The sequence below is a fragment of the Chelonia mydas genome, chromosome 1 (assembly GCF_015237465.2).
Source record: "Chelonia mydas isolate rCheMyd1 chromosome 1, rCheMyd1.pri.v2, whole genome shotgun sequence".
In the NCBI taxonomy this organism is placed as follows: domain Eukaryota; kingdom Metazoa; phylum Chordata; order Testudines; family Cheloniidae; genus Chelonia; species Chelonia mydas.
Genome location: NC_057849.1, coordinates 32879213 through 32904202, shown reverse-complemented (window position 1 = coordinate 32904202; position 24990 = coordinate 32879213). Strand labels below are relative to the sequence as shown.

General features: G+C 42.1%; 1 protein-coding gene across 7 annotated transcripts in view; it reads right to left on the bottom strand.

Moving 5' to 3' along the window:
• Positions 1-24615, bottom strand: part of YAP1 (Yes1 associated transcriptional regulator) — a 184187-nt gene extending 159572 nt beyond the window's left edge. For 6 of the 7 annotated variants that reach the window (XM_043529415.1, XM_043529426.1, XM_043529421.1 and 3 more), the window contains exons 1-5: positions 24466-24615; positions 22564-22645; positions 21162-21234; positions 10853-11019; positions 9725-9897 (exon numbers count right to left, since the gene is read on the bottom strand). In XM_043529415.1, coding sequence (XP_043385350.1) covers positions 9725-9897; positions 10853-11019; positions 21162-21234; positions 22564-22645; positions 24466-24575 — 605 coding nt within the window. In that variant the 5' untranslated portion in view covers positions 24576-24615. The remainder of the gene's footprint in view (positions 1-9724; positions 9898-10852; positions 11020-21161; positions 21235-22563; positions 22646-24465) is intronic. The other variant, XM_043529447.1, reaches the window with a different exon arrangement.
• Between the last annotated feature and the right edge of the window lie 375 nt (positions 24616-24990).

The following is a 24990-nucleotide window of genomic DNA, read 5'->3' as shown; positions in this document are numbered from 1 at the left end:
TAAGAACTAGGGGCCACCAAATGAAATTAATGGGTAGCAGGTTTAAAACAAACATAAGGAAGTTCTTCTTCACTCAGCACACAGTCAACCTGTTGAACTCCTTGCCTGAGGAGGTTGTGAGGGCTAGGACTATAACAGGGTTTAAAAGAGAACTGGATAAATTCATGGAGGTTAAGTACGTTAATGGCTATTAGCCAGGATGGGTAAGGAATGGTGTCCCTAGCCTCTGTTTGTCAGAGGGTGGAGATGGATGGCAGGATAGAGATCATTACCTGTTAAGTTCACTCCCTCTGGGGCACCTGGCATCGGCCACTGTCGGTAGATGTGGGCTGGATGGACCTTTGGTCTGACCCAGTATGGCCATTCTTATGTTCTTATGTCTACACAGACTAATTAACATGCAACATAGTAATGCACTTTAACTATCACACCCCCATACAGCGCATTACCCCACTGGGTAGACAAGCCCTAACTTAGGAGTGTTTTCTGTTTACTGCACCTTACATTTCTAAACTACCAACGGGTGTGCTGTGAAGCTATTTCCTCAGTTATAATATCTGCAGACATCCCAATGCTTTTATTCACCATTAAAGTTTTTCAAAATTGCATCTGTTTCTCTCAATTTTATATAAAGACATATTTATTTTTACATTTCTTCAGAAATCAGATAATATAGCCTCTATCAATTTGCACTAATTCCACATAAGTTTTATTTACATTAATTCATTATGGTCCACTTTAGTCTTGTAGATTCCATACTGCATACAGTTCTGAGAAGTGTGTTAACTCACAAAACGCCTTATCATGAAGAGGTTCAGTTTCTGAGACAGATTCCGCTAGAGTCTAATAACTAATTAGGTGATTCAGACTTTTAGGCGTTAGTATTTCTGTTCATGTTGTACACCACAACAGCACAGAACAAGCGGCCTTGGCAACCTGTCCTCTTTTACCACAGCTTCTACTTATTGAAAAGAGAATGTGAAATAGACAAAAAAACAAAACAAAAACCCCAAACTGCTCCAGTCAATACAATCTCTTTAACCAATGGGCACTTGGCTCCTTTTGGTTTGATGATATCATTTGTAGGATGGTGAAGTTGTCACTTGTGGACTATCATCAAATCTGTGTGCTGTGGGCTGGGTCTCTCTTCTAGTACATGGTATTTTAGCAGCAGAGATTCTTAAACTAAATCTTTTCAGATATTACAACTGTATCTGTAGGTCCTTCTAGGGTTAGATGCTTTGTATGAAAATGTTCAGCAGTCTTTCACTTTCATGTTTCTTAATTCAAAAAAGGAAATTCTAGGTTACCAAAATAGATAGTGAAAAGGGGTGTCGTTTTTTGTTTTAAATGGGCTAGAAATTCAGAGGTATTTTCTCCTTCCTGTTGGTTTCCTGGAAGGAAATTATAATTTTCAGCTTCAGTGTTTGTTTCTAGTACATAATGCTTTGGAAGCACCTCTATTAAAACTCTTAGGGGGAAGTTGTGACCCTAATGAAATCAGTGGGACCAGGATTTTACCCTTATGCTCTGACACATTTATGTGAAAACAAATCTAAGAGGCGCAATTCATTTTTCCTTAAGCGTTTTAGGAAAAAATGACTAACCTTCTTAGATACAGTGATATTTGCAGTGATATGTGTCCAAATCTCTGTATCTATTTTTCACACTTAATTGTTAAATTGGGAAACTTCCATATTCCATAAATGGCCATTTTAACCTAGATCTGTTCTCTTTTATAAAAAGGAGAAACCTCTTCACTGTTTCATACTGATGTAAGCAGAGTCAGGATGAGCTCCACCCTGACATCTGGTGGTGAGGTGTGGCAAGTTGTGGAAAAGAACTTCAGGGGCCGATCTCATTTGCATTGGCACACCCACCCCGCCTAGAATGAGGCCATAGCTGCCCAAATGGTCACTTTGGCTGCTGTGGGATCCCCAGTGTCTCTGTTATTGGGGCAGGAAGAATAAATTGTTATTACCCTGATTATGGGAATCAAGGACAGTGGAACTGTACTTGGCCTTTTGTTATGATGGAGGGACTCACCATCAACTAAGTAGCACTCGCTAGGCAAGGGACATGGGTTCCAAAACTCTGTGAATTGAGAGAGGCTGGGGACAGGTATTAATACTTAGTGGCATAGGCCCCCTGGTGAGGGCCTTACATGCTAATTGAACTTGCTTCTCTCTCTACTGTGGAATATCAGAGCTAATTTTGATTCCATTAGGAGTCTAGTTACAGGCTGCTAAGCTGAATTCACTTTGGGCTAATGGTGCACCACCACTGAGGCTCCCCTACTACAAGCTGAAATCACAAAAGAGCTAAACTTACTAAGAGCTGAAATCACTGACTGTTGTGTTAAGTAGTGGGGGAGCCTGAAGATATATGGTGGAGCAGTTTGCGGGACGGCGAGCAGAGCGGCTGGTGGAGCAGAGCAGTTTGTGGGACGGCGAGCGGAGTGGCTGGTGGAGCAGAGCAGTTTGCGGGACGGCAAGCGGAGCGCAGCGGCTGGTGGAGCAGAGCAGTTTGTTGGATGCCTAGAGCAGCCCATGGGGTGGCTGGCAGAGCCCCATGGAGAGGTGGGGCCATCAGCTTTGGACCACGTAAGGTGCCCCTTAACTCCCCCCTCCAATCTCCACCCAGGTTGGGAGGTAAACCTCTGCAGGTAAACTTTTGAACTATGCGGGCTGCCCTGACCAGGGACAGAGACTTTTGGGTCATTGGACTTTTGGGACTTTGGGTTGCTGGACTCAAGAACTAAAGGGAAAGGACATGCCCCAATTTGCTTGGGGTGGGTTTTTGCTCATGGGTTGTGTTATGAATCCTGTTGGTGGTGTTTCCCCAACATAATGCCACATTGTTTCTCCCTGTTATTAAAAGGCTTTTTGCTACACTCAGACTATGTGCTTGCGAGAGGGGAAGTATTGCCTCTTGGAGGCGCCCAGCGGGGGTGGTATATATTTGTCCCAGGTCACTGGGTGGGGGCTCTAGCCGGTTTTGCATTGTGTTATTGGAATGGAACCCCTAGATACTGAACCCAGCCCTTGTTGCTGCCAACTCTGACAGGCAGAAGGGTTACACTTACTTTGAGCTCTATTTATGCCTCTGTATCACCATTATATTTTAATACGTTTTCCACACACAAAAGAGCAACCACACACTTTCAGATAAATTTAGTTGAGATCAAGGAAAAAACAACAACACATGAAATCTCCATGAGTGTGAGCACAGTGTGCAAGAAACTGTAACAGCTGCCATCTTAAAGTGAAACTACTCTCCAAAATAGAGATGGAAAAACTCATTAGAAATTTAAAGGTGCAGTCCACAGAAAATATTTATAAATTAGGAGACCATAACCAATAAATCTCATGATAAATTGTGTTTTAATTTTAATCAGGACATGTTAATTTGAGAGCATACTTAAAAAGACAATGAACAAAAGTATCTACATTATTTTTCACAGATATGCTGAAGCAGCATTTAATTTACACATGACATGAAACTCTTCAGGTAAACCTAACCAAAATTGTGTCATAAAGAACGGATTGGAATCAAGCAGTAACTAGTCTCTGTAAGAAATACACTGAAGTCCCCAGCACAGGGACTGCAATTCTGACAGACAAATGTGGGTCACACCAGAGCAGAGATCCTTGCATACTATTCTTTCCCCCAACCCTGGGAGCACCAGTCACAGTCTGGTCCAAAAAGATTTATTTTGATGTACTAGAGTTTAGTTTAAAAGTTGTAAGTGACAGAAGATCCAGCAGAGCTAGGCTTTGGGAATAAAGGTTTCCTATAAAAGTAAAATAGCCTATGGAAGAGACATTACCAAGTAAGTGATTATTTTGAAAGTCAGTAATTCCATGTTTATAATTAATTTATGTAGAATTACGCTTTCATGACAATTTAAAAGAAGAGAATTGTACCATCATGAAGATGTTTGTTTATTTTTAAGTAACTTGGAATATAGAAATATGGTTTGGTAAATCAGTTATTTATAACCCTTCTTGATAGTTATTTCCAATGCTTAGTGGATCATCTTATGAAGGGAAGAAAAATTTAATAAATTGACCTAAATTGTAAGTGATTAAATATTAAAAGGTTTGAAATTTCCTTTTATTAAATAGCATTTTGTACTAACTTGAATTTTGAGTGGAATAGTGATGGGACTCTCAGAGTTTGTTAGGTACAAGCTGTTGTAAGAAGGGGGGACAGGAGAAGAGCATTAAAGGGCTGCCACTTCAGGTGTGAGGAGGGCTTTTCTGAAGCTCTTTCAGCTTAGACTAAAGCACCTGTGTGTACACAAACTGAGTATTACAGAAACAGTAGATAGAGAATGGGAGAGAAGAAGAAAATGAGATTAGCGATATAAGTGGGGTTAAGATTATGTACAACTTTAAGGGAAAAAGAAAAGGAGTACTTGTGGCACCGATGAAGTGAGCTGTAGCTCACGAAAGCTTATGCTCAAATAAATTTGTTAGTCTCTAAGGTGCCACAAGTACTCCTTTTCTTTTTGCGAATACAGACTAACACGGCTGCCACTCTGAAACTTTAAGGGAGAAGTTGAAGGGTTTGCCTCTAATGAGGGAGGAGCTAGGAAGCCAGTGAAAGGATTTGTAAAAAGGGTAACATTATCAGAGCAGGGTTTGAGAAAAACAGGGTTAGCAGCAGCATTTTGGATAAACTGCACATGAAAAGGAGACATCAGAAAGGAGAACATTATGTGTAATTTGGACATATTGAAAAGGAAGAAGCAACAAATAAAACTCAGGAAAGAGAAGAAACAGAGAAGAGTCTAAAATGACATCATGGTAGCAAACTTCGGTGATGGGATTAACAAAGATCTCAGTACCTATCAAGATGAAAGATATGGGCTAGATTCATAAAAGAATGTGGGCACCTACCTGCCACCTTAGGTGCCTAAATCCCAGAATCAGGCCCCACTGGGATTCACAAAACCTGCACTCAGCGGCCCTCAAACATGGTAGACTCCTAACCTCACTCAGCACCTAAATTTTGGCAGTAAAAAAATTCCCTAGGAACTTATGTTTCTGTCTCTGCATATGCACATTGCAGCCACACCAGGAATCTGGACACCTAACCCCAGAACGATTCACAAACCAGGGGAAGATAAGCATTCCTCTACCTTACTTGCCTGCATGGCCCGATCTGCTAGAAGCATGCTCAGAGCTCACCTACTGGATTGGGCCCCCCACAGATGCACAAAATGGCTAGGCAGGGATGAGGAGGATTTGAAACCCAGTGCTGAATCTGATCCACTGTGCATAAATAATAACGGAATAATTTTGTGTGTATGTGTAGACCCAGGATCCCCTGCTCCAATTAATAATGATATATCCACTATAGAATCACTTCAACAGGAGAGACTGAAGAAGCCTCTTCGCCCAGTGGATCCCTGTTCAGATCCCTTCTCCCTAAGTGGGGGAACTTGAACTAGGGGTCTCCCACATCCCAGGTCGGTACTCTAGCCTCTGGGCTTTAAGTTATGAGGGAGGTCCAGCTAGTCTTCCTCCAGCTGCTTACAAAAAAAAAAAAGCGCACAGGCACCTAACACCAATAGAGGGTGTGCCTCTCAGAATCCCAAGCACAGTGATGTCTCCCTGCAGCCTATCTCCCAGAGAGGGGTGAGGCTTAGGACACACCCCTTGCCTTGGCATCTCCCTTTGGCTAGATTTTGCAGGAAACCAGCTAGCATGCTGACTCTTGTGAATCCCATCCTGAGGTGCTTATTGCTCCCAATTAATTGCCTATGGAGCCTAAGATGCTGAATTCAGGCTTTGTCAATCCCAGTTATTTTCTAGGCACTAGGCAAACCAGCTAGAAATAGTCCAAAAGTTCAGCTATTTAGGTTCTACAGTGACCACAACCTCTCCTTGGATGAAGAACTAAATGTCTGCATTGGAAAGGCTACCATCACTTTTAGCAGTCTAAAAGAGCATGGAACAACTCAAAGCTTACCATCAAGACCAAAATGCTAGTGTAACAAGCTTGTGTCCTCAGCATTCTCATGTATGGTGGGAAAACGTGGACAACTTATGCTCATCAGGAGAAAAGGTTAAACAGTTTCCGCCTAGGCTGTTTACGCCGCATACTCAACATCAAATGGCAAGATAAAGTCACCAACACAGAGGTTCGTCAAAGGGCAAATTTACCAGGTGTGACAGCCCTGCTCAAGCAAAGACAACTGCACTGGCTGGACCATCTGAGTAGGTTGGAAGACTGAAGCATACCCAAGAACATGCTATACGGGGAGCTATCACAGGGAACAAGAATAACAGGACATCCCAAGCTTCACTATAAAGATACATGCAAACAAGATATGAAGGAATTTGGAATTGATCCTGACCACTGGGAAATCTTGGCAACCATCCTTAGAGATTTTTAAGGCCCAGCTTGACAAAGCCCTGGCTGGGATGATTTAGTTGGTGTTGGTCCTGCTTTGAGCAGGGGGTTGGACTAGATGACCTCCTGAGGTCTCTTCCAACCCTGATCTTCTATGATTCTATGATCGTAACAAGTGGTGCCATCATCTCCATCAGGGCATCAAAGTCCATGACAGGAACGGCTCCTACAGCTTGAAGAGAAAAGAGCCCCTAGGAAGCAAGCAGCTCCCACCCAAGATACATACATTTGCAATAACTGCCAAAGATCATGCAAATCTCAGATTGGACTATTCAGTCACATGAGGCATTGCAAGCCATCTGCATTATAGGCTGCAAATCCCACCATCTCTTGCAGACAAAAGAATGTGAACAGAAGGTAAGGATGGTGATGCTGAGCATCAGCATACCTATATTTCTTTGTGAATCTAGCCTATGGAGTTCAGCTTTGGAAAGACTGAGTTTGAGATGGGAGTCCCACTGCCAAAAGGAGATGCCTGACTGGCAACTGAAGAGGCCAATGGACACAGAGGTTATTGGCAGAGGGGAAAGGCAAGTAAGAAATAAAGGAAAAGAATAGGAAAAAAAAAAGTCTTAGGCTAGAGATGGTAGTTAGTGATCTTGGTTACGACAGTTTTAGTGGAGTGGAGAAGGCAGACTGGAGGGATCAAGGAGAGAGAGTTGAAGGAGAGTAAGTAAAATGAGTAAACAGCATATTTTAGGAGTTGGAAGACGAAAGGAAGGAGAAACAGAAAATTTCTGTTGTCCCTAAGGAAAGAATCAAGAATGAAGGTAAGGGAACAAGAAGGAGCAAGGAAGACGATGAAACAGCAGAGGAATGGAATCAAGGGAACAAGTTGAGGCTTTAAAAGGTAAAAAGAAAAGGAGTACTTGTGGCACCTTAGAGACTAACCAATTTATTTCAGCGTAAGCACACAGTATGCATCCGATGAAGTGAGCTGTAGCTCACGAAAGCTTATGCTCAAATAAATTGGTTAGTCTCTAAGGTGCCACAAGTACTCCTTTTCTTTTTGCAAATACAGACTAACACGGCTGTTACTCTGAAACCTTTAAAAGGTAGATAGTACAAAGGTAAAAGTCAAATCGGCATGAAAGAAGAAGGTAGAACTGGTGAAGGGCTGGAGTAATTTTGCCAAATAATTTCTTGTTTTTAAAAGTTTGCAAGATCCTGGTCAGAGAAAGCTGTATGAAAAAAAGAGAAGCCGAAAAGAAGGTTTAAGGAGAGTTGAAGGTAAAGAAAATCCATCTGGAGATAGCAGCACAGGAGCGGCTCAGAGAGTAGAAGTAAAGCTGTTTCGAAGAAAGAGGGTAGTTGAGAGGCAAAAGGAATGAAGAGTGTAGAGGAACTAATTGTAGTCTTAGCACTTTGTCCAATGTCATTCAACAGCATGGGAAGAGGAACAGCTGTAGTAAAATGCAGAGAGTAAACTAAGGCTGGGGATTAGAGCAGCAGACAGCATGTTGTGAGTGTGGAGTGAAGGATTTAACAGAAAGGAGAAGATAGAGTTTCTGTTACTGTTAGCTTCTTTCTTGCCATGTTGAGTATTCCTGAGGTGCCCATTTGAATACTCTGTACAGTACTGTGGAAAGCATATAGCCAAGCACCAAGTCTACACTACTTAAGAAAACTGCTGGGATTAGTTGTGATACTGTAACTAGTTAAATGAACTTAATATGTAAAACTATGTGCATGTTAAAAAGAATATTCAAAACAATCTTTAGAAATAAAAATCTCTGTTTCAGTATCTTCAATCTGTTAATGGGGTTGTTTCAATGGCAGAAACTGTCTTAATGCTACTTCCCAATGAGAGCTCATTTTGATGATTTTAGTATTACAGAATTGAATCAGTATGACTATTGGAAAGCACTGGAAATTAGAACATTTTAAAATTGTTTAGAATGGAGGGTGATTTAAACTTAGTCAACCAAAGTGGTTTATAAAAATATTTAAAACAAGAAAATTCCAGCAGGAAAGCAAATTCTTCCAGTTTAACGCCAGATACAGCAATCTTTATTCACAAGTGCCATGGAATTCAATGGAACTCCTTACTTAAATGAATAAAGGTTGCTTCTTCTGGTATAGTGTCTAATTTACAGGTTGTGTGGCTAGTTTTGATTTTTAAAATTTTGCAGAATACATAACTACGAAACAAGGTTTTTTAAATGGTCATTGTCAACCTATGATCTATCATGGACAAACAGAATAAGCAATAGTTAAAAAAAATTAAATTGATGTGAACCCAGGTGCTGATTCAGAAAATATGGATTAGTCTCAAGCAAAATAGACAAGCTCTTTCATTCTCCAAACCAGGCAAGAATGTTCACTTTAATCCATTATGTCAAGTTAAGAAGGATCAGATCTTACCTTTATTGAGTAGTATTTACTCTGAAAAAGTCTCACTGATTTCATTATGAATATTTAAAGCGTAGGGTACTACCAACAGATTTAAGGGTGGCAAAAATCAAGACTTAAATATTTTATTCCAGGTGACTGTGAAAGAACCAATGTTTCAACCCAAAGGACCTTGTTTGGGGATGATTTATAAGACAAACACAGCTTGATTTTGCAAGATGCTAAGCACTGGTCCCGATCCAGCAAAATTATTAAGCTCATGCTTGTAGGGACATAAATTGTCCCATTGACTTGTTTTATATATCCTTTATTGCTTAACTTCAGTGGGATTATTCACATCCCTAAAGTTAAGCATGTGCTTAAGAGTGTTGCTGGATCAGAGACAAAGTGCTCAGCACCTTATAGGACTGAGTCCATAATGCAAAAATAAAAATTTCCATTGATATCATTTTACTAACTTTCAAACTAGCTACTTTGAACTCTGAAAGCTACATGCACCAGGGGATAGAATATGATTCAGAAGTCTACCCTCCTGAGAGTAAAATGTTAAGCTCAGAAAAAAATAACTTTCTTAGGAATTTATATATTTCCACAATTGGTTGATATGATTTTATCTATTACAGCTGGAGCACTTAATCTGGTTTCAGTGGTATTCCCCATTTCAGTAGGTAGAATAATCACTGGAAGCAGTCAAATGGAAACAAACTATACTGCAAATATTTATAATGTGGCAAAAAGTTCCTATATCAGAAAGTTGCCATTAAAACTGTATTATTTTGCTAGTGAATCATTAATGATCTGTTTCAACTTATCTTTGATCTTGTTGCACAAATTATAAGTATATTCATAAGATTCAAAGAGCTTAATATTCAAAATGTGCACATGCAATTCTACATACAGCTGCACATGTAAAACTTTATATATAAGATTCTTAATGCAACAACCTTACCTTACAAGATCTTTATATAAAGCCTTTGTAGTTTCTAAGTATGGACCAAGCACATCTTCAAATTGACAGAGTGTTCCTCCAAGGCAAAGATGCTTAAAAAGACAGAAGAGAAACTCCTCACGATTTGACTGGCTGAATAAATCAAAATGGTCAGAATCTTCCAGAAGCAAAACCTGGAAAGGGGCAAGAAAAAAAAAGTGTCAATTTCATTTTCTAAATTGAAATAAAAATAATAAACAAATGCAGCTATTTTGTTGTATGTTAAGCACATATTGATCATTTAGGAATTTCAATTATTTACATATAAAATATGGGAAACTTTTTCAGCCAGGCAGAAATCCTCTACAGCGGGAGCGATTTGTACTTACATATTTTACATCTGAAAAATGCATTCACAGAATCATAGGACTGGAAGGGACCTCGAGAGGTCATCTAGTCCAGTCCCCTGCACTCATGGCAGGACTAAGTATTATCTAGACCAGTGCTTCTCAAAGTGGTGGTCCGCAGACCGGTGCCGGTCCGCGAACCATCGGCTGCGAGTCTGCGCGCACATTGGAAAAAAATTGCCGGTCCCCCACATCAGATAGCTTGAGAAGCTCTGATCTAGACCATCCCTGACAGGTGCTTGTCTAACCTGCTCTTAAAAATCCCCAATGATGAAGATTCCACAACCTCCCTAGGCAGTTTATTCCAATGCTTAATTACCCTGACAGTTAGAAAGTTTTTCCTTATGTCCAACCTAAATTGCCCTTACTGCAATTTAAGCCCATTGCTTCTTGGCCTATCTTCAGAGGTTAAGCAGAACAATATTTTCTCCCTCTTCCTTGTAACAACTTTTTATGTACTTGAAAACTGTTATGTCCCCTCTCAGTCTTCTCTTCTCCAGACTATACTGGGAATTGTGAGGACAAATCTAAATAGTTGCATCTCTAACTTTCGGATTTGTGTAAATGCTTTCCTATTCCATGCAGTAGGGGTAACTGTACAATATGTCAGTGAAACACCCATGCAAAGTCTGAGAATTACTTAGCTGTATGCTTTGGGGACAGCCACAGTATGGAAAGAAGTGCTTGCAGTGACTGACAGAGGTATGAAAACCACTGAGAAATTCGTAAATGCTGTACTGACCTTTCTTAACTCATCTGAGATGGGAATGCCATCATAATAGTCATCATAACACTTAACAATATAGCCAGTTTCTCTAACAACTCCTTCAGAGTACAGTCGGTCAAAAAATGACATGGAAACTTGTGTACAGGGAACAACCATGGCTTCAGTTTTTTTCACTTTGGTACCTGAAAGATGACAGAGTCTTCATTAACAGGGAAAACCTGAGGTGAAATACAGGATAATTTCCCCTTATTAATGGTTCCACAAAAATTCAAGATACATTTTCCACAAGTGAACACAGCATGCACATAATTACTCCAAACAAAACCATTTTGAGAAATTTGTAATATATGCAATTACGACTAAAACAAACAAACAAAAAATACAATAAACCATATTTAGGAGGTAAACATTTTTAGAGGGAGAGACAAGTGTGCAAATAGCTGTAACAGAGGCTTCTGTTTAGACTAGTTTCATTCCCATGCTCCTTTTCCTGAATAAATAAAGACTGCCATGGACATTTTTTGACAAGATATATGGCAGCTACATGGGGAAGTATGTAGAGCTAGGTCCCATCCTGGAATGTTTTCTTCATCATGTCCAGCCTTAGAAGTTCTGAAGAGTAAACTCCAAATTTGAAGGAGCAGGGTGCAAAAGTCCCTAACCACTGCCAAGGTCCAACACACTTAAAAAATATGATGTTTAGCATTTATATTAATTGAAAGCTAATATATCATTTGAGACATTTTACCATTAAAAAAAGTCAAGACATTTTGAAATGTTTCTTAACTTATAAAAGTGACTTGAACTTTTTTTAACCCACCACAGATCATTGTTTCATTATTCTTTTATGCTAAGAGTGACACAAAAATCTATAAGACAAGAGAAAGTACTGAAGTTTGCCGGTGATCTCTCTGCAATCATAGGAAAAGGCGGAATACTTACCAGTAACTTACAGTGGTATTTGGAATACAGTGCCTCTGCAGACCCACACCATAGTCATATACTACACTTAGGAAAGATAAATCAAAATCATAAATACAAAATAGGGAATAACTGGTTGGCTATTGAAAAGAATCTGGGGCTTGTAATGGATCACAAATTAAACACGAGTGAAGAATGTGATGCAGTTGCAAAAAAGGCTAATATCTTTCTGGGGTATATTAGCAAAAATGTCATATGTACAGCACAGGAGGTAATTGTTCTGCTCTACTGCTCAGGCCTACAGTGTCCACTTCTGGGTCTCACGTTTAGGAAAAATATGGATAAACTGGACAGAGTCCAGAGGAGAGCAACAAACATGATAAGAGGTTTAGAAAACCTGACCTATGATGAAAGGTTAAAAAACTGTGCATGTTTAATCTCAAGAAAAGAAAACAGAGGGGGGACCTGATAACAGTCTTCAAATATATCAAGGGCTGTTCTAGAGGATGGGGATCAATTGTTCCTTGAGTCCACTAAAGGTAGGATAAGAAGTAATGGGCTTAATCTGAAGCCAGGGAGATTTAGGATAGATATTAAGAAATTCTTTCTAACTAGATCAGGGGTGGGCAAACTTTTTGGCCCGAGGGCCACATCGGCGTTACAAAACTGTATGTAGGGCCAGATAGGGAAGGCTGTGCCTCCCCAAACAGCCTGGCTCCTGCCCCCTCCCACTTCCCGCCCCCTGAGTGCTCCCCTCGGAACCCCGACCCATCTAACACCCCCTGCTTCTTGTCCCCTGACTACCCCCTCCTGGGACCCCCACCCCAACCCCCTATGCAACCCCCCCTGCTCCCTGTCCCCTGATTGCCCCAACCCCTATCCACAGCCCCACTCCCTGACAAGCCCTCAGGGACTCCCACCCCTATCCAACCCCCCATTCCCGATCCCCGACCACCCCCCACCCCAGAACCTTCGCCCCATCCAACCGCCTCCTGCTCCCTGACTGCCCCCCTTATCCAACCTCCCCACCACCACCACCATGCTACTCAGAGCAGCAGGAACTCGCTGTCTGGCAGGAATGGCGGGCCAAAGCGCTGGCGGCGTGGTGCGCTGAGGCCGAGGGGGAAAGGGGACAGTGGGGGAGGGGCTGGGGTAGCCTCCCTCGCCAGGAGCTCAGGGGCCAGGTAGGACGGTCCCGCAGGCCAGATGTGGCCTGCGGGCTGTAGTTTGCCCACCTCTGAACTATATGGATAGTTAAGATCTGGAATATGCTTCCAAGGGAGACTGTGAAATCCCCATTCTGTTTTAAAGAAAACATTAGACAAACACCTGTTAGGGATGGTCTCCAGCATCAACAGAGAATAATCAGACGCTTTGTGAAGTTGTGAAATTCACTCCAAGTAACAACATGGCAAATTTTAAGAATAAAGACATTCCTAAAAGAGACAATAGACACTGACACCTCTGACAGAATACACTTTTAATGTATCTAATAATGGTCCTCCATCCTGATCATAATACTTGCAAAGTATGGCCCGTTTAGAAAGACTGACTCAAAAGGACATTTCCCTTGGGTTTCTCCTTATAAATTATATGGAAAATTTATTAAAAGATTTAATTTTTTCCAAATAGTAACTAAGTCCCTTTTTAACATCTAACCTATGTAAATTCACCTCACTTACCAGATCATCATACAATTCCTTTTGTATTTTTTCTCCATGTGAAAATGTGCTACCACTTAGGCAAAAGTTTGGCATGAGATTTCACAATCACCTTATCTAGGAACAGGGAGCAAGGAACATCAACTTTAAAATTTGCAACTTCTTTGCTCTCGTACCTATCAATATGGCTACCAAGAAGGTTGTCTTTCAAGAGAAAAGCTGTAGAAGACATTCCCTTTGCAGTTCTCTGAATGAATCAATCATTCTGGTAAGAACCAAAATTCAAATCTAGGGGCTGAGATTTCACAAGTCACTGAGAATAAGTTTAATAGACCTAAACCGCTCCCCGCTCTCTCCCCCCCCCCACAAAAAAAACCCAACCTCTCCATTTTTAGTTCCCAATTCAACTCTCATTGGAGTCAATAGGAGTCTTTCAAATGAAATTAATAGTAGTTGAACCAGGCCTCTACTTAGATGTAGGGAGACTGAAGAACCAAAAATTGATATGTGGTAGGCAGAATTAGATACTAAATAACTACATATATAAAAGTAAACCTGCATTTTTCAAAAATAAGCCTAAACATAAGGAATGGAACAAGTCTTTGTATCTCCAAATTGTTAGACCACAGAAAAAATATCTACTCCAAAATATATAGAATCATAGAAATATAGGGTTGGAAGGGACCTGAAGAGGTCGTTCTAGTCCATCCCCCCACACTAAGGCAGGATTAAGTATATCTAAGGCCATCCCTAACAGGTGTTTCTCTAACCTGTTCTTAAAAACCTCTAATGACTGGGATTCCACAACCTCCCTAGGTAACTTGTTGCAGAGGTTAACTATCCTCACAGTTAGACATTTTTGCCTGTTACCCAACCTGTATCCCCCTTTCTGCAAACTAAGCCAATTACTTCTCATTCTATCCTTGGTGAACATGAAGAACAATTGATCATTGTCCTTTTTATAACAATATTTTACGTATTTGAAGACTTCCACATATGACTTCTTCATAGTCTCCTGAAATCCAGGAAAAGTTTTCTAAGCTTTTCAGAAAGACAATAGATGTTCATCTCCTAGGCATTCAGAAACCAAATTGATAATGGTAGGTGATAAGATTAAAGACTGTAACGGAATCTCCTCTGCATTTGAGATATGAGATCTGGAACTAACTGAGGAGACTTAGAATTCTCTGGACAGGACTAACCAATCTGATTACCACCCCAACAAACATCAACAGAATGGGGAGAGATGGTCTTCTGCTAACTTTGCAGGTGAAAAACAAACAAACAAACAAAAAACAGGTATAGTATGGGGGCAGGGCCTTTTTTAGTGTCCACTTCTGGGACATTTGTATAGTAGAGTACCACAAATAGCTTTACTTCTGCCAGCAGCATTGAATCTCATCAGCATGGGGTACATCTTCTAAAGTGGGGATCCGCAGAAGCAAATCAAGAACTGGATGTGTGAAATATATCTACCACATCCTAAATTCTCATTCTTAAATTTTAAATAAGAAAATTGATAATTAGCTATCCCCAAATAAAAGCCTTCATAAGGCACTTTTTTTTTTTAAAGGAACATCCGGCACATATGACCAACATTTGAGGTTTTGTTTTTGTGTACTCGTGTGCATTGCAGTTTTCAGGGCAAATTAATATTTATAAAAACCATGTGATTTAAAACTTAAGTAAAACCATGTATCCAATGCTTATGTTAGGGTTAAACTGGCACTATTTTAAAAACCAAGGATCACCGTGATATTTTGTGGGTTCAAATGACATGTAAAAACCATTTCAGTAAATGAAAATTGCAGTAGTGGTTTATATTGATAACTTTCCTAATTTTAGATTGTCTCTCACAAATTTTAAAAACACAGGGTCTATAGATGATTGTCATTAGAGCTTGAAAAATCCATTCTGTGTGGGGCAACTGGGAATTTTTCCCAGGCAAATGCTGCCAGCTTCTGCAGAATTTAAGCTTTTATTAAAACAAAACAAAACACCCAACAGGTATTTCTAGTCCTTTGAAGATAATTCTGCAAATGTGAATTGAGTTTAAACAGATGCAGTGATCTCTCCTTAAGTCTGTTGACAGATACGTGCAGTGCCACTACTACTACAAAGTGAAAACTGCTGGTTAGTTTTCACTGCTGCTATTCAAAACTTGTGGGCAGAAGTGAAATTGAAAAGAATCAGATCAATTTGACTTTGCTGCTACTGCTTGGAAAAGCTGGGAGCAGTAGACAGGCAATGGGGACAAGAGCTTTTTAGAGAGTGTGAAAGGGTAAGAATACCCCCATTAAAGCAGCCAGGAGACTGGCATGAGAGAGAAAAGAGAGAAAAATATTTATCTTACTTTGCAACCAAAAGAGGCAGGAGAGGGGAGATTCCAATTTATCTGACACCTAAAATGTTAGTAGGAGGCTGATATGAAAGATAGAGTTCCGAAGCAGAGTCCTAGGACAGCATCCTAATAGGAATCCCAGCAGCTCCCACTTTATCAGCTGTTGGGGAGTGATGAATTGATTCCACACCTGAGCAGTGCCCTGGGCAGTGAAAGTCCCCACATTTTTGCATCAGTCTCCATTTACAGGATTTAGTACTTTGATTACTAGGAATCTGGTAAAATTTGTGTGTGCAGGGCACTGGGGGGAAAAGGGGAGAAAATGAGCAAGAGAGAGGGAGCGATTAGAAAAGGAATACAAAGTGACAGATTTTGAGCCAGAACAAGGCAGAAAAAGTATGGGGAGGAGGTAGAGATGCAATGGGAGAAAAGTGAGGAAATAGCCATTGAAAGACAACACAGGAAAGGATACGCTGTGATTATGAGACAGGAGAAAATAGAGTGAAGCCTATAAAATAGAAGATTGCTAGAGCTAAAATAAATTACCTTGTTAAAATGTATAAATAGAAAGTTGACCTATTCCAATGAAATACAGCACACTGCTGATTTCTTTTCTTTAAATTTGCAAAGGGTGTGGCTTTGGGTAGGCATGGCTTGTAGGTGCAGATGCAAAGGTATTTTCTGCCCTCCCTCATAGGTGTTCGCATTTGGATAAATTTTTCAGGCTCTAGCCAAAATCCACTTACGACATCAGTTACCCTAATGATCCAGAGACAGTCATTCATTTCCCAGGGAATAGATGGAGCAGTTGAATCTATATTACCAACTCGGATAATAGCAGATAATATTAGAAGCAAGAGACAACCCTGGCTTAGCCAGGAGATCTTCAATGATCTAAAAATAAAAAGAGAGGCCTACAAAAAGTGGAAACTAGGTCAAATTACAAAGGATGAATATAAAAAAATAACACAAGTATGTAGGGACAAAATTAGAAAGGCCAAGGCACAAAACGAAATCAAACTAGCTAGAGACAAAAACGGTAACAAGGAAACATTCTACAAATACATTAGAAGCAAGAGGAAGACCAAGGACAGGGTAGGCCCATTACTCAATGGTGAGGGCGGGACGGGGGGAATAATAATAGCAAATGTGGAAATGGCAGAGGTACTTAATGACTTCTTTGTTTTGGTTTTCACAAAGAAGGGTGGTGGTGATTGGATGTCTAATGTAGTGAATGCCAGTGAAAATGAGGCAGGAACAGCAGAGGCTAAAATAGGGAAAAAGCAAGTTAAAAATTACTTGGACAAATTAGATGTCTTCACGTCACCAAGGCCTGATGAAATGCATCCTAGAATATGCAGGGAGCTGACTGAGGAGATATCTGAGCCATTAGTCATTACCTTTGAGAAGTCATGGAAGATGGGAGAGATTCCAGAAGACTGGAAAAAGGCAAATATAGTGCCCATCTATAAAAAGGGAAATAAGGAAAGCCCAGGGAATTACAGACTAAACAGGGAGGAGTGGTAGATACGCTGGAGGGCAGGGATAGGATACAGAGGGACCTAGACAAATTGGAGGACTGGGCCAAAAAAAATCTGATGAGGTTCAATAAGGATAAGTGCAGGGTCCTGCACTTAGGACGGAAGAATCCAATGCACCGCTACAGACTAGGGACCGAATGGCTAGGCAGCAGTTCTGCGGAAAAGGACCTAGGGGTGACAGTGGACGACAAGCTGGATATGAGTCAGCAGTGTGCCCTTGTTGCCAAAAAGGCCAATGGCATTTTGGGATGTATAAGTAGGGGCATAGCGAGCAGATCGAGGGACGTGATCGTTCCCCTCTATTCGACATTGGTGAGGCCTCATCTGGAGTACTGTGTCCAGTTTTGGGCCCCACACTACAAGAAGGATGTGGATAAATTGGAGAGAGTCCAGCGAAGGGCAACAAAAATGATTAGGGGTCTAGAACACATGACTTATGAGGAGAGGCTGAGGGAGCTGGGATTGTTTAGTCTGCAGAAGAGAAGAATGAGGGGGGATTTGATAGCTGCTTTCAACTACCTGAAAGGGGGTTCCAAAGAGGATGGCTCTAGACTGTTCTCAATGGTAGCAGATGACAGAACGAGGAGTAATGGTCTCAAGTTGCAGTGGGGGAGGTTTAGATTGGATATTAGGAAAAACTTTTTCACTAAGAGGGTGGTGAAACACTGGAATGCGTTACCTAGGGAGGTGGTAGAATCTCCTTCCTTAGAGGTTTTTAAGGTCAGGCTTGACAAAGCCCTGGCTGGGATGATTTAACTGGGACTTGGTCCTGCTTCAAGCAGGGGGTTGGACTAGATGACCTTCTGAGGTCCCTTCCAACCCTGATATTCTATGATTCTATGATTCTAAGAGCAACAGAAATGATTAAAGGTCTAGAAAAACATGATCTATGAGGGAAGATTGAAAAAATTGGGTTTGTTTAGTCTGGAAAAGAGAAGACAGAGGGGACAACAGTTTTCAAGTATATAAAAGGTTGTTACAAGGAGGAAGAAGAAAAATTGTTTTTCTTAACCTCTGAGGATAGGACAAGAAGCAATGGACTTAAATTGCAGCAAGGGAGGTTTAGGTTGAACATTAGGAAAAACTTCCTAATTGTCAGGGTGGTTAAGCACTGGAATAAATTGCCTAGGGAGGTTGTGGAATCTCCATCATTGGAGACTTAAGAGCAGGTTAGACAAACACCTCTCAGAAATGGTCTACATAATTAGTCCTGCCATGAGTGCGGGGGACTGGACTAGATTACCTCTCGAGGTCCCTTCCAGTCCAATTCTATGATTAGAAGTTAATTATACTAACTTTTTTCCAGATCTATTACTATTTTAGGCAGAAACTCACACATAACTTATGACTGTGATGCTTAATTAAAGTGCAGCTCCACACTTACAAATACACAGGGTAACTAGGGCTGAAGATCTGCAAATTTAAGGAAGAGTAAGAGAATGCTGGAAGATCATCAGCTTGTGTTTTCTTACTATACTTTTCAGAAAAAAATGTACATGAAAACTAATGGGAGAAAAATGAGCCCGCATACTTAACCGAAAAAGGTAAGCAGAGAGAGGGAAGGCAGGTTTTAAAGAAAGAGTAAAATGTGATGGAGTATACTAGCCATTCAGTGTTCAGAGAGCAAACACTTCTGGTTCCTGGAAGTAAAATGCATTACTCCTGTGCTTACCACACCAAGATGTGTTCAGGACCAGCAGGAGTTAAAAAGCCAGGATGCTTGGCAGGTGACCCTTTGACCCCGGCAGGAGGTATGTAACCTGCTGACCTTCCTTGAGAAGGGGGCTGGAAAGTCACACAGGCAAGACAGATAGCTTAAGAACTCTTGCCCAAAGCAGGAGAGAGGGAAGATTACTTTGATTTGGTCTATTATGTTTTCTTTTGCTTGCTACAGTTTGATGACTGGGAAAGAGGCAACTAGAAGGGCTGTGTTGTGTTAAAGGCCAAATACAGCATCCTAAGAAGATGAAACTTTGCAGATAATAAGGCAGAGTGTCTGGTGCCAAAGTACAGTGGGGAACTTCCCTGCCCATTCCACAGAGAGCAGGAATGGGGAAAACACACACACGCTAACTGTATGCATGCACGTGTAACACTGACAGACCCCGGTCGTCAGCGGGCGGGATCAAAATGGGGAACTCTGAAGCTTAGTGCATGAGCCTCTACCGCATAAGCTAAAAGCCAACTGGCCGTTAGCTAAGGCTATAGAGCAGACTTGTTTTCTCTCTCTCTCTCTCTCTCAGTGGTCTCAGTGCCACTAGATGGGACAGAACATCACACCCAGGAGGTGTGTGGGTTACAAATGCACACACGCACACAGTAATTGCAGCCAAACCAAGTTGCAGAGTGCAAATTCTTGAGGGATAATACTCTATGTTCCTAAAACACGGAGCCATTGCTCTGATACCAGTATGATTCATACCTTATAAATACTTAATTTTTGGCCCACATTAGACAAAAAATTCAACTGTATTAACATTTGCATTTCCTTGTGGGGCTTTTACAATCTCTTATATATGGCTGTACATATTGTAGGATTTTGTCTTGCACTCATGTTTCATTTCCTTTTTGATTATGCTTTTTTAAAGTTTGTCTGTGTAATAACACTTAGCTGAGTCTGCAACCAGTTAGTGACAGGTCACAAGGTAATTAACCGTGAGTTTAACCTTGTGTCACTTTTACAACTGGCACAGCCTACCACATGGCTGTCATCCAGCAGCTAGGTCATTCTTATATTATTCTGTAGACAGGGCCCCCAACAGTGCTCACGTAACCATGTTAGTTCTACCTTAATCGCAGTTAACTCATGGGATTAACTCAAAAATATTAATTGCAATTAAAAAATTAATCGCAATTGATCGCAGTTTTAATCACACTGTTAAACAACAGAATACCAATTGAAATTTGGCATGCTTCCATGCCGATGACGCTTGTTAAAAAATAATGCATTAATTAAATTTGTGACTGAACTCCTTGGGGGAGAATTGTATGTCTCCTGCTCAGTTTTATCTGCATTCTGCGATACATTCCATGTTATGTTTCAGAGTAACAGCTGTGTTAGTCTGTATTCGCAAAAAGAAAAGGAGTACTTGTGGCACCTTAGAGACTAACCAATCTATTTGAGCATAAGCTTTCGTGGGCTACAGCTCACTTCATCTGATGCATACTGTAGAAAATACAGAAGATGTTTTTATACACACAGACCATGAAAAAATGGGTGTTTATCACTACAAAAGGTTTTCTCTTCCCCCACCCCACTCTCCTGCTGGTAATAGCTTATCTAAAGTGATCACTCTCCTTACAATGTGTATGATAATCAAGGTGGGCCATTTCCAGCACAAATCCAGGGTTTAACAAGAACGTCTGAGGAACAGTGGTGGGGGGGGAGGAATAAACAAGGGGAAATAGGTTACTTTTTATAATGAATCATCCATTCCCAGTCTCTATTCAAGCCTAAGTTAATTGTATCCAATTTGCAAATTAATTCCAATTCAGCAGTCTTTCGTTGGAGTCTGTTTTCAATTTTTTTTTTTTGAAGGATAGTCACTTTGAGATCAGAAATCGAGTGACCAGAGAGATTGAAGTGTTCTCCGACTGGTTTATGAATGTTATACTTCTTGACATCTGATTTGTATCCATTTATTCTTTTACGTAGAGACTGTCCAGTTTGACCAATGTGCCAGCAATGCCCCTCTGCCATGTACGTTGGAGATTCCTTTAAATGATCTTCTGCTCCAAATTTTATTTCATGAGGGTGAAGGTACAGATCTGAATCGTGTCATTGTTACAAAACATTAACTGGAAAAAATATAGTTACCACACAAAGATTTAAAAGACTGACTTATTCTAAATTTATTTACCTAATGTAGTCCACTGTCCAGAAGCTGTAAGCAACTTCAAATTGGCGCTAACATTTGGATCATTAAAAAATGCCTAAAATTTCCAATTAAAAATGAAAGTTAACAAAATGAGATATCATAATATCAACTAAAGCAATAAATTACATTTATATGACAAATTTTAGGGGGCTAATAAATAAGTGGCTTCAGTCTGACCTCTGAGTTTGCATACCCAAAAATTACATCCCCAGGTTTATGCCTCTGCAATTTTGACTAGTGTTTTTTTTTAAATACACCCACAAAGGTATTTATGTATGCAAATTTGAGGTTTTCAATCTGCAACATCAGTTGTCCCAAATTATGCCTGCAGCTTGGTCCGATTAATTTTAAGTGTATTACAAAGTTTTGTAGAATAGGGAATTATCAGGATGCTTTTTTCTGCAGCATAATCAAAATCCATACATAATGTTCATACTTTCTGCAGACCAAAGTTATTAAAATAAACCATAAATTACTATATGTAATCTCTACAATTAAACTAATTTATCATTTTACCGCAAAAAAAAAGTGTTAAGGAGGCAGTAGATGGGTCTTTAATAAGTCTTCAAACAATTAAGATGTAGAATAATCCCAGAGGGAGCTCAGATGCTTTGCTACATTTCCAAATAGAGTTTTTCTTTTATGTTACCACCTAATTGCGAATTCATCTCCAAGAAAAATCAGCTAACATTGTCAAATGTCTATTCAACAAATAAGTGAGGAAACCAACCTACTTTTACACTAAACAGATCCATTCTCACTACTAAATCAAATCACTTCACAGAGGTGAATATATCCTCTTTTATACACAAGGAAATTAAGGAACAAAAAAGGTTAAAGACAAAGGGCCTAATATTCAGAAATGCTAACTATCTATAAGACCAAGTGAAGTCAATGAGAACAGCAGGTGCTCAGCACCTCTGAAAACATGGCCCCACTTTTTCAGACTTCTGAATCTACATGCACATCTAGTTTGTGCACATAATTACTGTGATTGAGCAGCAGATTGCATTAATTGCATATTCACAAGCATTTCTGAAAATCTAGGCCGAGGTGACTGTCTCCCAAACATCAGAAGAGAACTAATGGCAGCCAGGACCGGAAACAACCAGAGTCCCATTCTTTAGCTCTTATGTTGCCTCACTGGACCAAAAGAGAAATGTTAACATTGCCTGTAAAATACTGTCATAGTGTTACACAGCCGACAAAAAATATGAGCATCTCACCCCCCAATCCACCTATTATTAAAGATGCTGTGACTGTTTGTCACTTGTAAAAACATAATATAGCAGATATTATGGGAAAGTTTAAGTGTTATTCCAGCACAAAAAAAGTTACAGTTCCCTTAAAAAGGAACCATTACATGTGATAGATTTATAACTACCTTAACAAATTCGTCCTTTTGATAGGCCTTAAAACGTTGGTCAAAACTGAATGCTTGCGCAGTCATTCTGCCATGCATGGACCTGAAACCCAGAACATGGTAAGTAATAATATTAAAAAACACTCACACTGGACACATCCCTTTAGAATATATCAGCAGTTGAAAATTGTCTAAATATTTACTAGCCCAGGCACAAAAAACACATTCTCACTCTTTCATGACAACTGTTGTTAATTATTTTTTTTCCATTATATTTTTATTCATCTGTCCAATAGATTAAAAAATTACTCTTCTAGGGCAAGAAAAATTTTGCAAGGCTGATATCTATATTATGTTATTTAAAATAACAGCAATTAACTTTACTTCAGGAACTGTCCTCCAAACAGCTCTTTATATGCTTGAAAAACACTGAAAAGATCTGCAGTAAATCAAGCTCTGGACTCACCACAGTTTTACTGCAAAACAAGGTTGATGTTAATTAGGGTTGCCAACTTTCTGATCACACAAAACCGAACACCCCTGCCCCCAATCTTTCCCAAGGCCCCACACCTTTCCTTTCCCCAGGTCCTGTCCCTGCCCCGCCCCTTCTTCGAAGCCCCGCCCCTGCTCGCTCCATCCCCCCTCCCTCCATCACTCGCTCTCCTCCACCCTCATTCACTTTCATCAAACTGGGGCAGGGGTTGGGGTGTGGAAGAGGGGTGAGGGCTCCGGTTGGCGGGTGTGGGCTCTGGGGTGGGGCTGGGGATGAGGGGTTTTGGGTGCAGGAGGGGGCTCCGGGCTGGGGTTGGAACGTGGGGGTGTGCAGGCTCTGGGATGGAATTTGGGTGTGGGGGGAGACTCCGGGCTGGGGCAGGGGGTTGGGGTGTGGGAGGTGGTGCGCAGTCCTGGTGGCGCTTACCGTGGCTCCCAGGAAGTGGCTGCCGGGTCCCTGCGGCCCCCTAAGTGCATGGGTGGTCAGGGAGGCTCCGCATGCAGCCCCCTGCCCCCAGTGCCAGCTCCGCAGCTCCCACTGGGCATGGTTCCCAGCCAATGGGAGTTGCAGAGCCGCCACTTGGGGTGGGGGCAGCACCATAGGCGCCGACTCCGTGGGTGGTTCGGGGCTAGAGCACCCACAGGGAAAAATTAGTGAGTACTCTGCACCCACCAGCAGCCAATTCATCTGTCCAATAGGTGGGATCTGCTCAGCACCTCCCACCTCACCTCCTCCTCCCCTGAGCACGCGGCATCCCCGCTCCTCCACCTACCTTCCAGTGTTTCCTGCCTGGCCATCGCCAAACAGCTGTTTAGCAACTTTAGCACTGGGGGGGGGAGGGAAGAGGAGCGGGAACGTGGCATGCTCAGGGGAGGAGGCAGGGAAGAGGTGGGCCCCGGGGTGGGGGCATTTGGGGAAGGGGTTGGAATAGGGGCAGGGTTGGGTGGGGACTTTGGGGAAGGGGTTGGAATGGGGGCGGAGCAGGGGCGGGGCCTCATGGCAGGCTTGGAGAGGGGGCAGGGCCGGGGGCAGAGGAGGGCGTGGAGCACCCATGGGAAAGAGGCGAAGTTGGCACCCACTGGCAGCGCGCGGAGCCTCCCTGCGCGTAGGGGCCACGGGGACCTGACAGCTGCTCCCAGGAGCCGTGTGGGGCCAGGGCAGGCAGGGAGCCTGCCTTCGCCCTTTTAACGCCCTGGACAGCGGTGCTGACCAAAGCCGCCAGGGTCCCCTTCGACCGGGCGTTAGGGTAAAACCGGCCACCCGGCATCCCTAATGTTAATCCGTACCCGCAACAGAAAGCGTAACATCAACAACCTCTTCACCCTCCTCCCCAGCCCCGCCCGGCAGATCCCACCCCCTGCGGACCCAGCAACGGCCCCGCCCCGCCCCGTAGAAGAGCCCAGGGAGCTAGCAGCGTTTCCCCGTCCCACCACTTGCGGAGCCGGCCCTGCGTGTCCCCGTTCTCCAAGGCGGGGAGGGTTTTCTGCGGGAGATAGCGGAAAGCGAAGCGCGGCCCGGACCCTTCATCCCCGGCCGACATGTTCCTCCCCTGGACGCCGCACTGGTTACCATGGAAACGCAGCCAGCACGCGGTGCCCCGATTTTCAGCTTCCGCCCGGGGGCTCTGCCGCGCTGACAATGGTTCCGCCGCCCCAAGGGGCCGCTCGAGCTGACACTACACCCGGGAAGGGAGGCTCTTGAGCCGGCTCGGCTTCCTGCTCTCCCCGCTTCTGAGGCTGAGCGCGCTGAGATTTCCCCCCTTCCTTGCTCCTCTCTCTCTCTGCAAGCACATATAATGCTGTGATTCAGTATCACTAGGCAGCTGCCCCCCAAGAGGTCAGCAGGCACCTGGCCGGCTGGGCCAGGCTTCCAGCCCCGGTTGGAGCTTCCCGAGCCAAGCCCTGGGCACGGTATTGGCAACCCCCAGCCTTTCGAAACCCGGGAGTGAAGCCCCC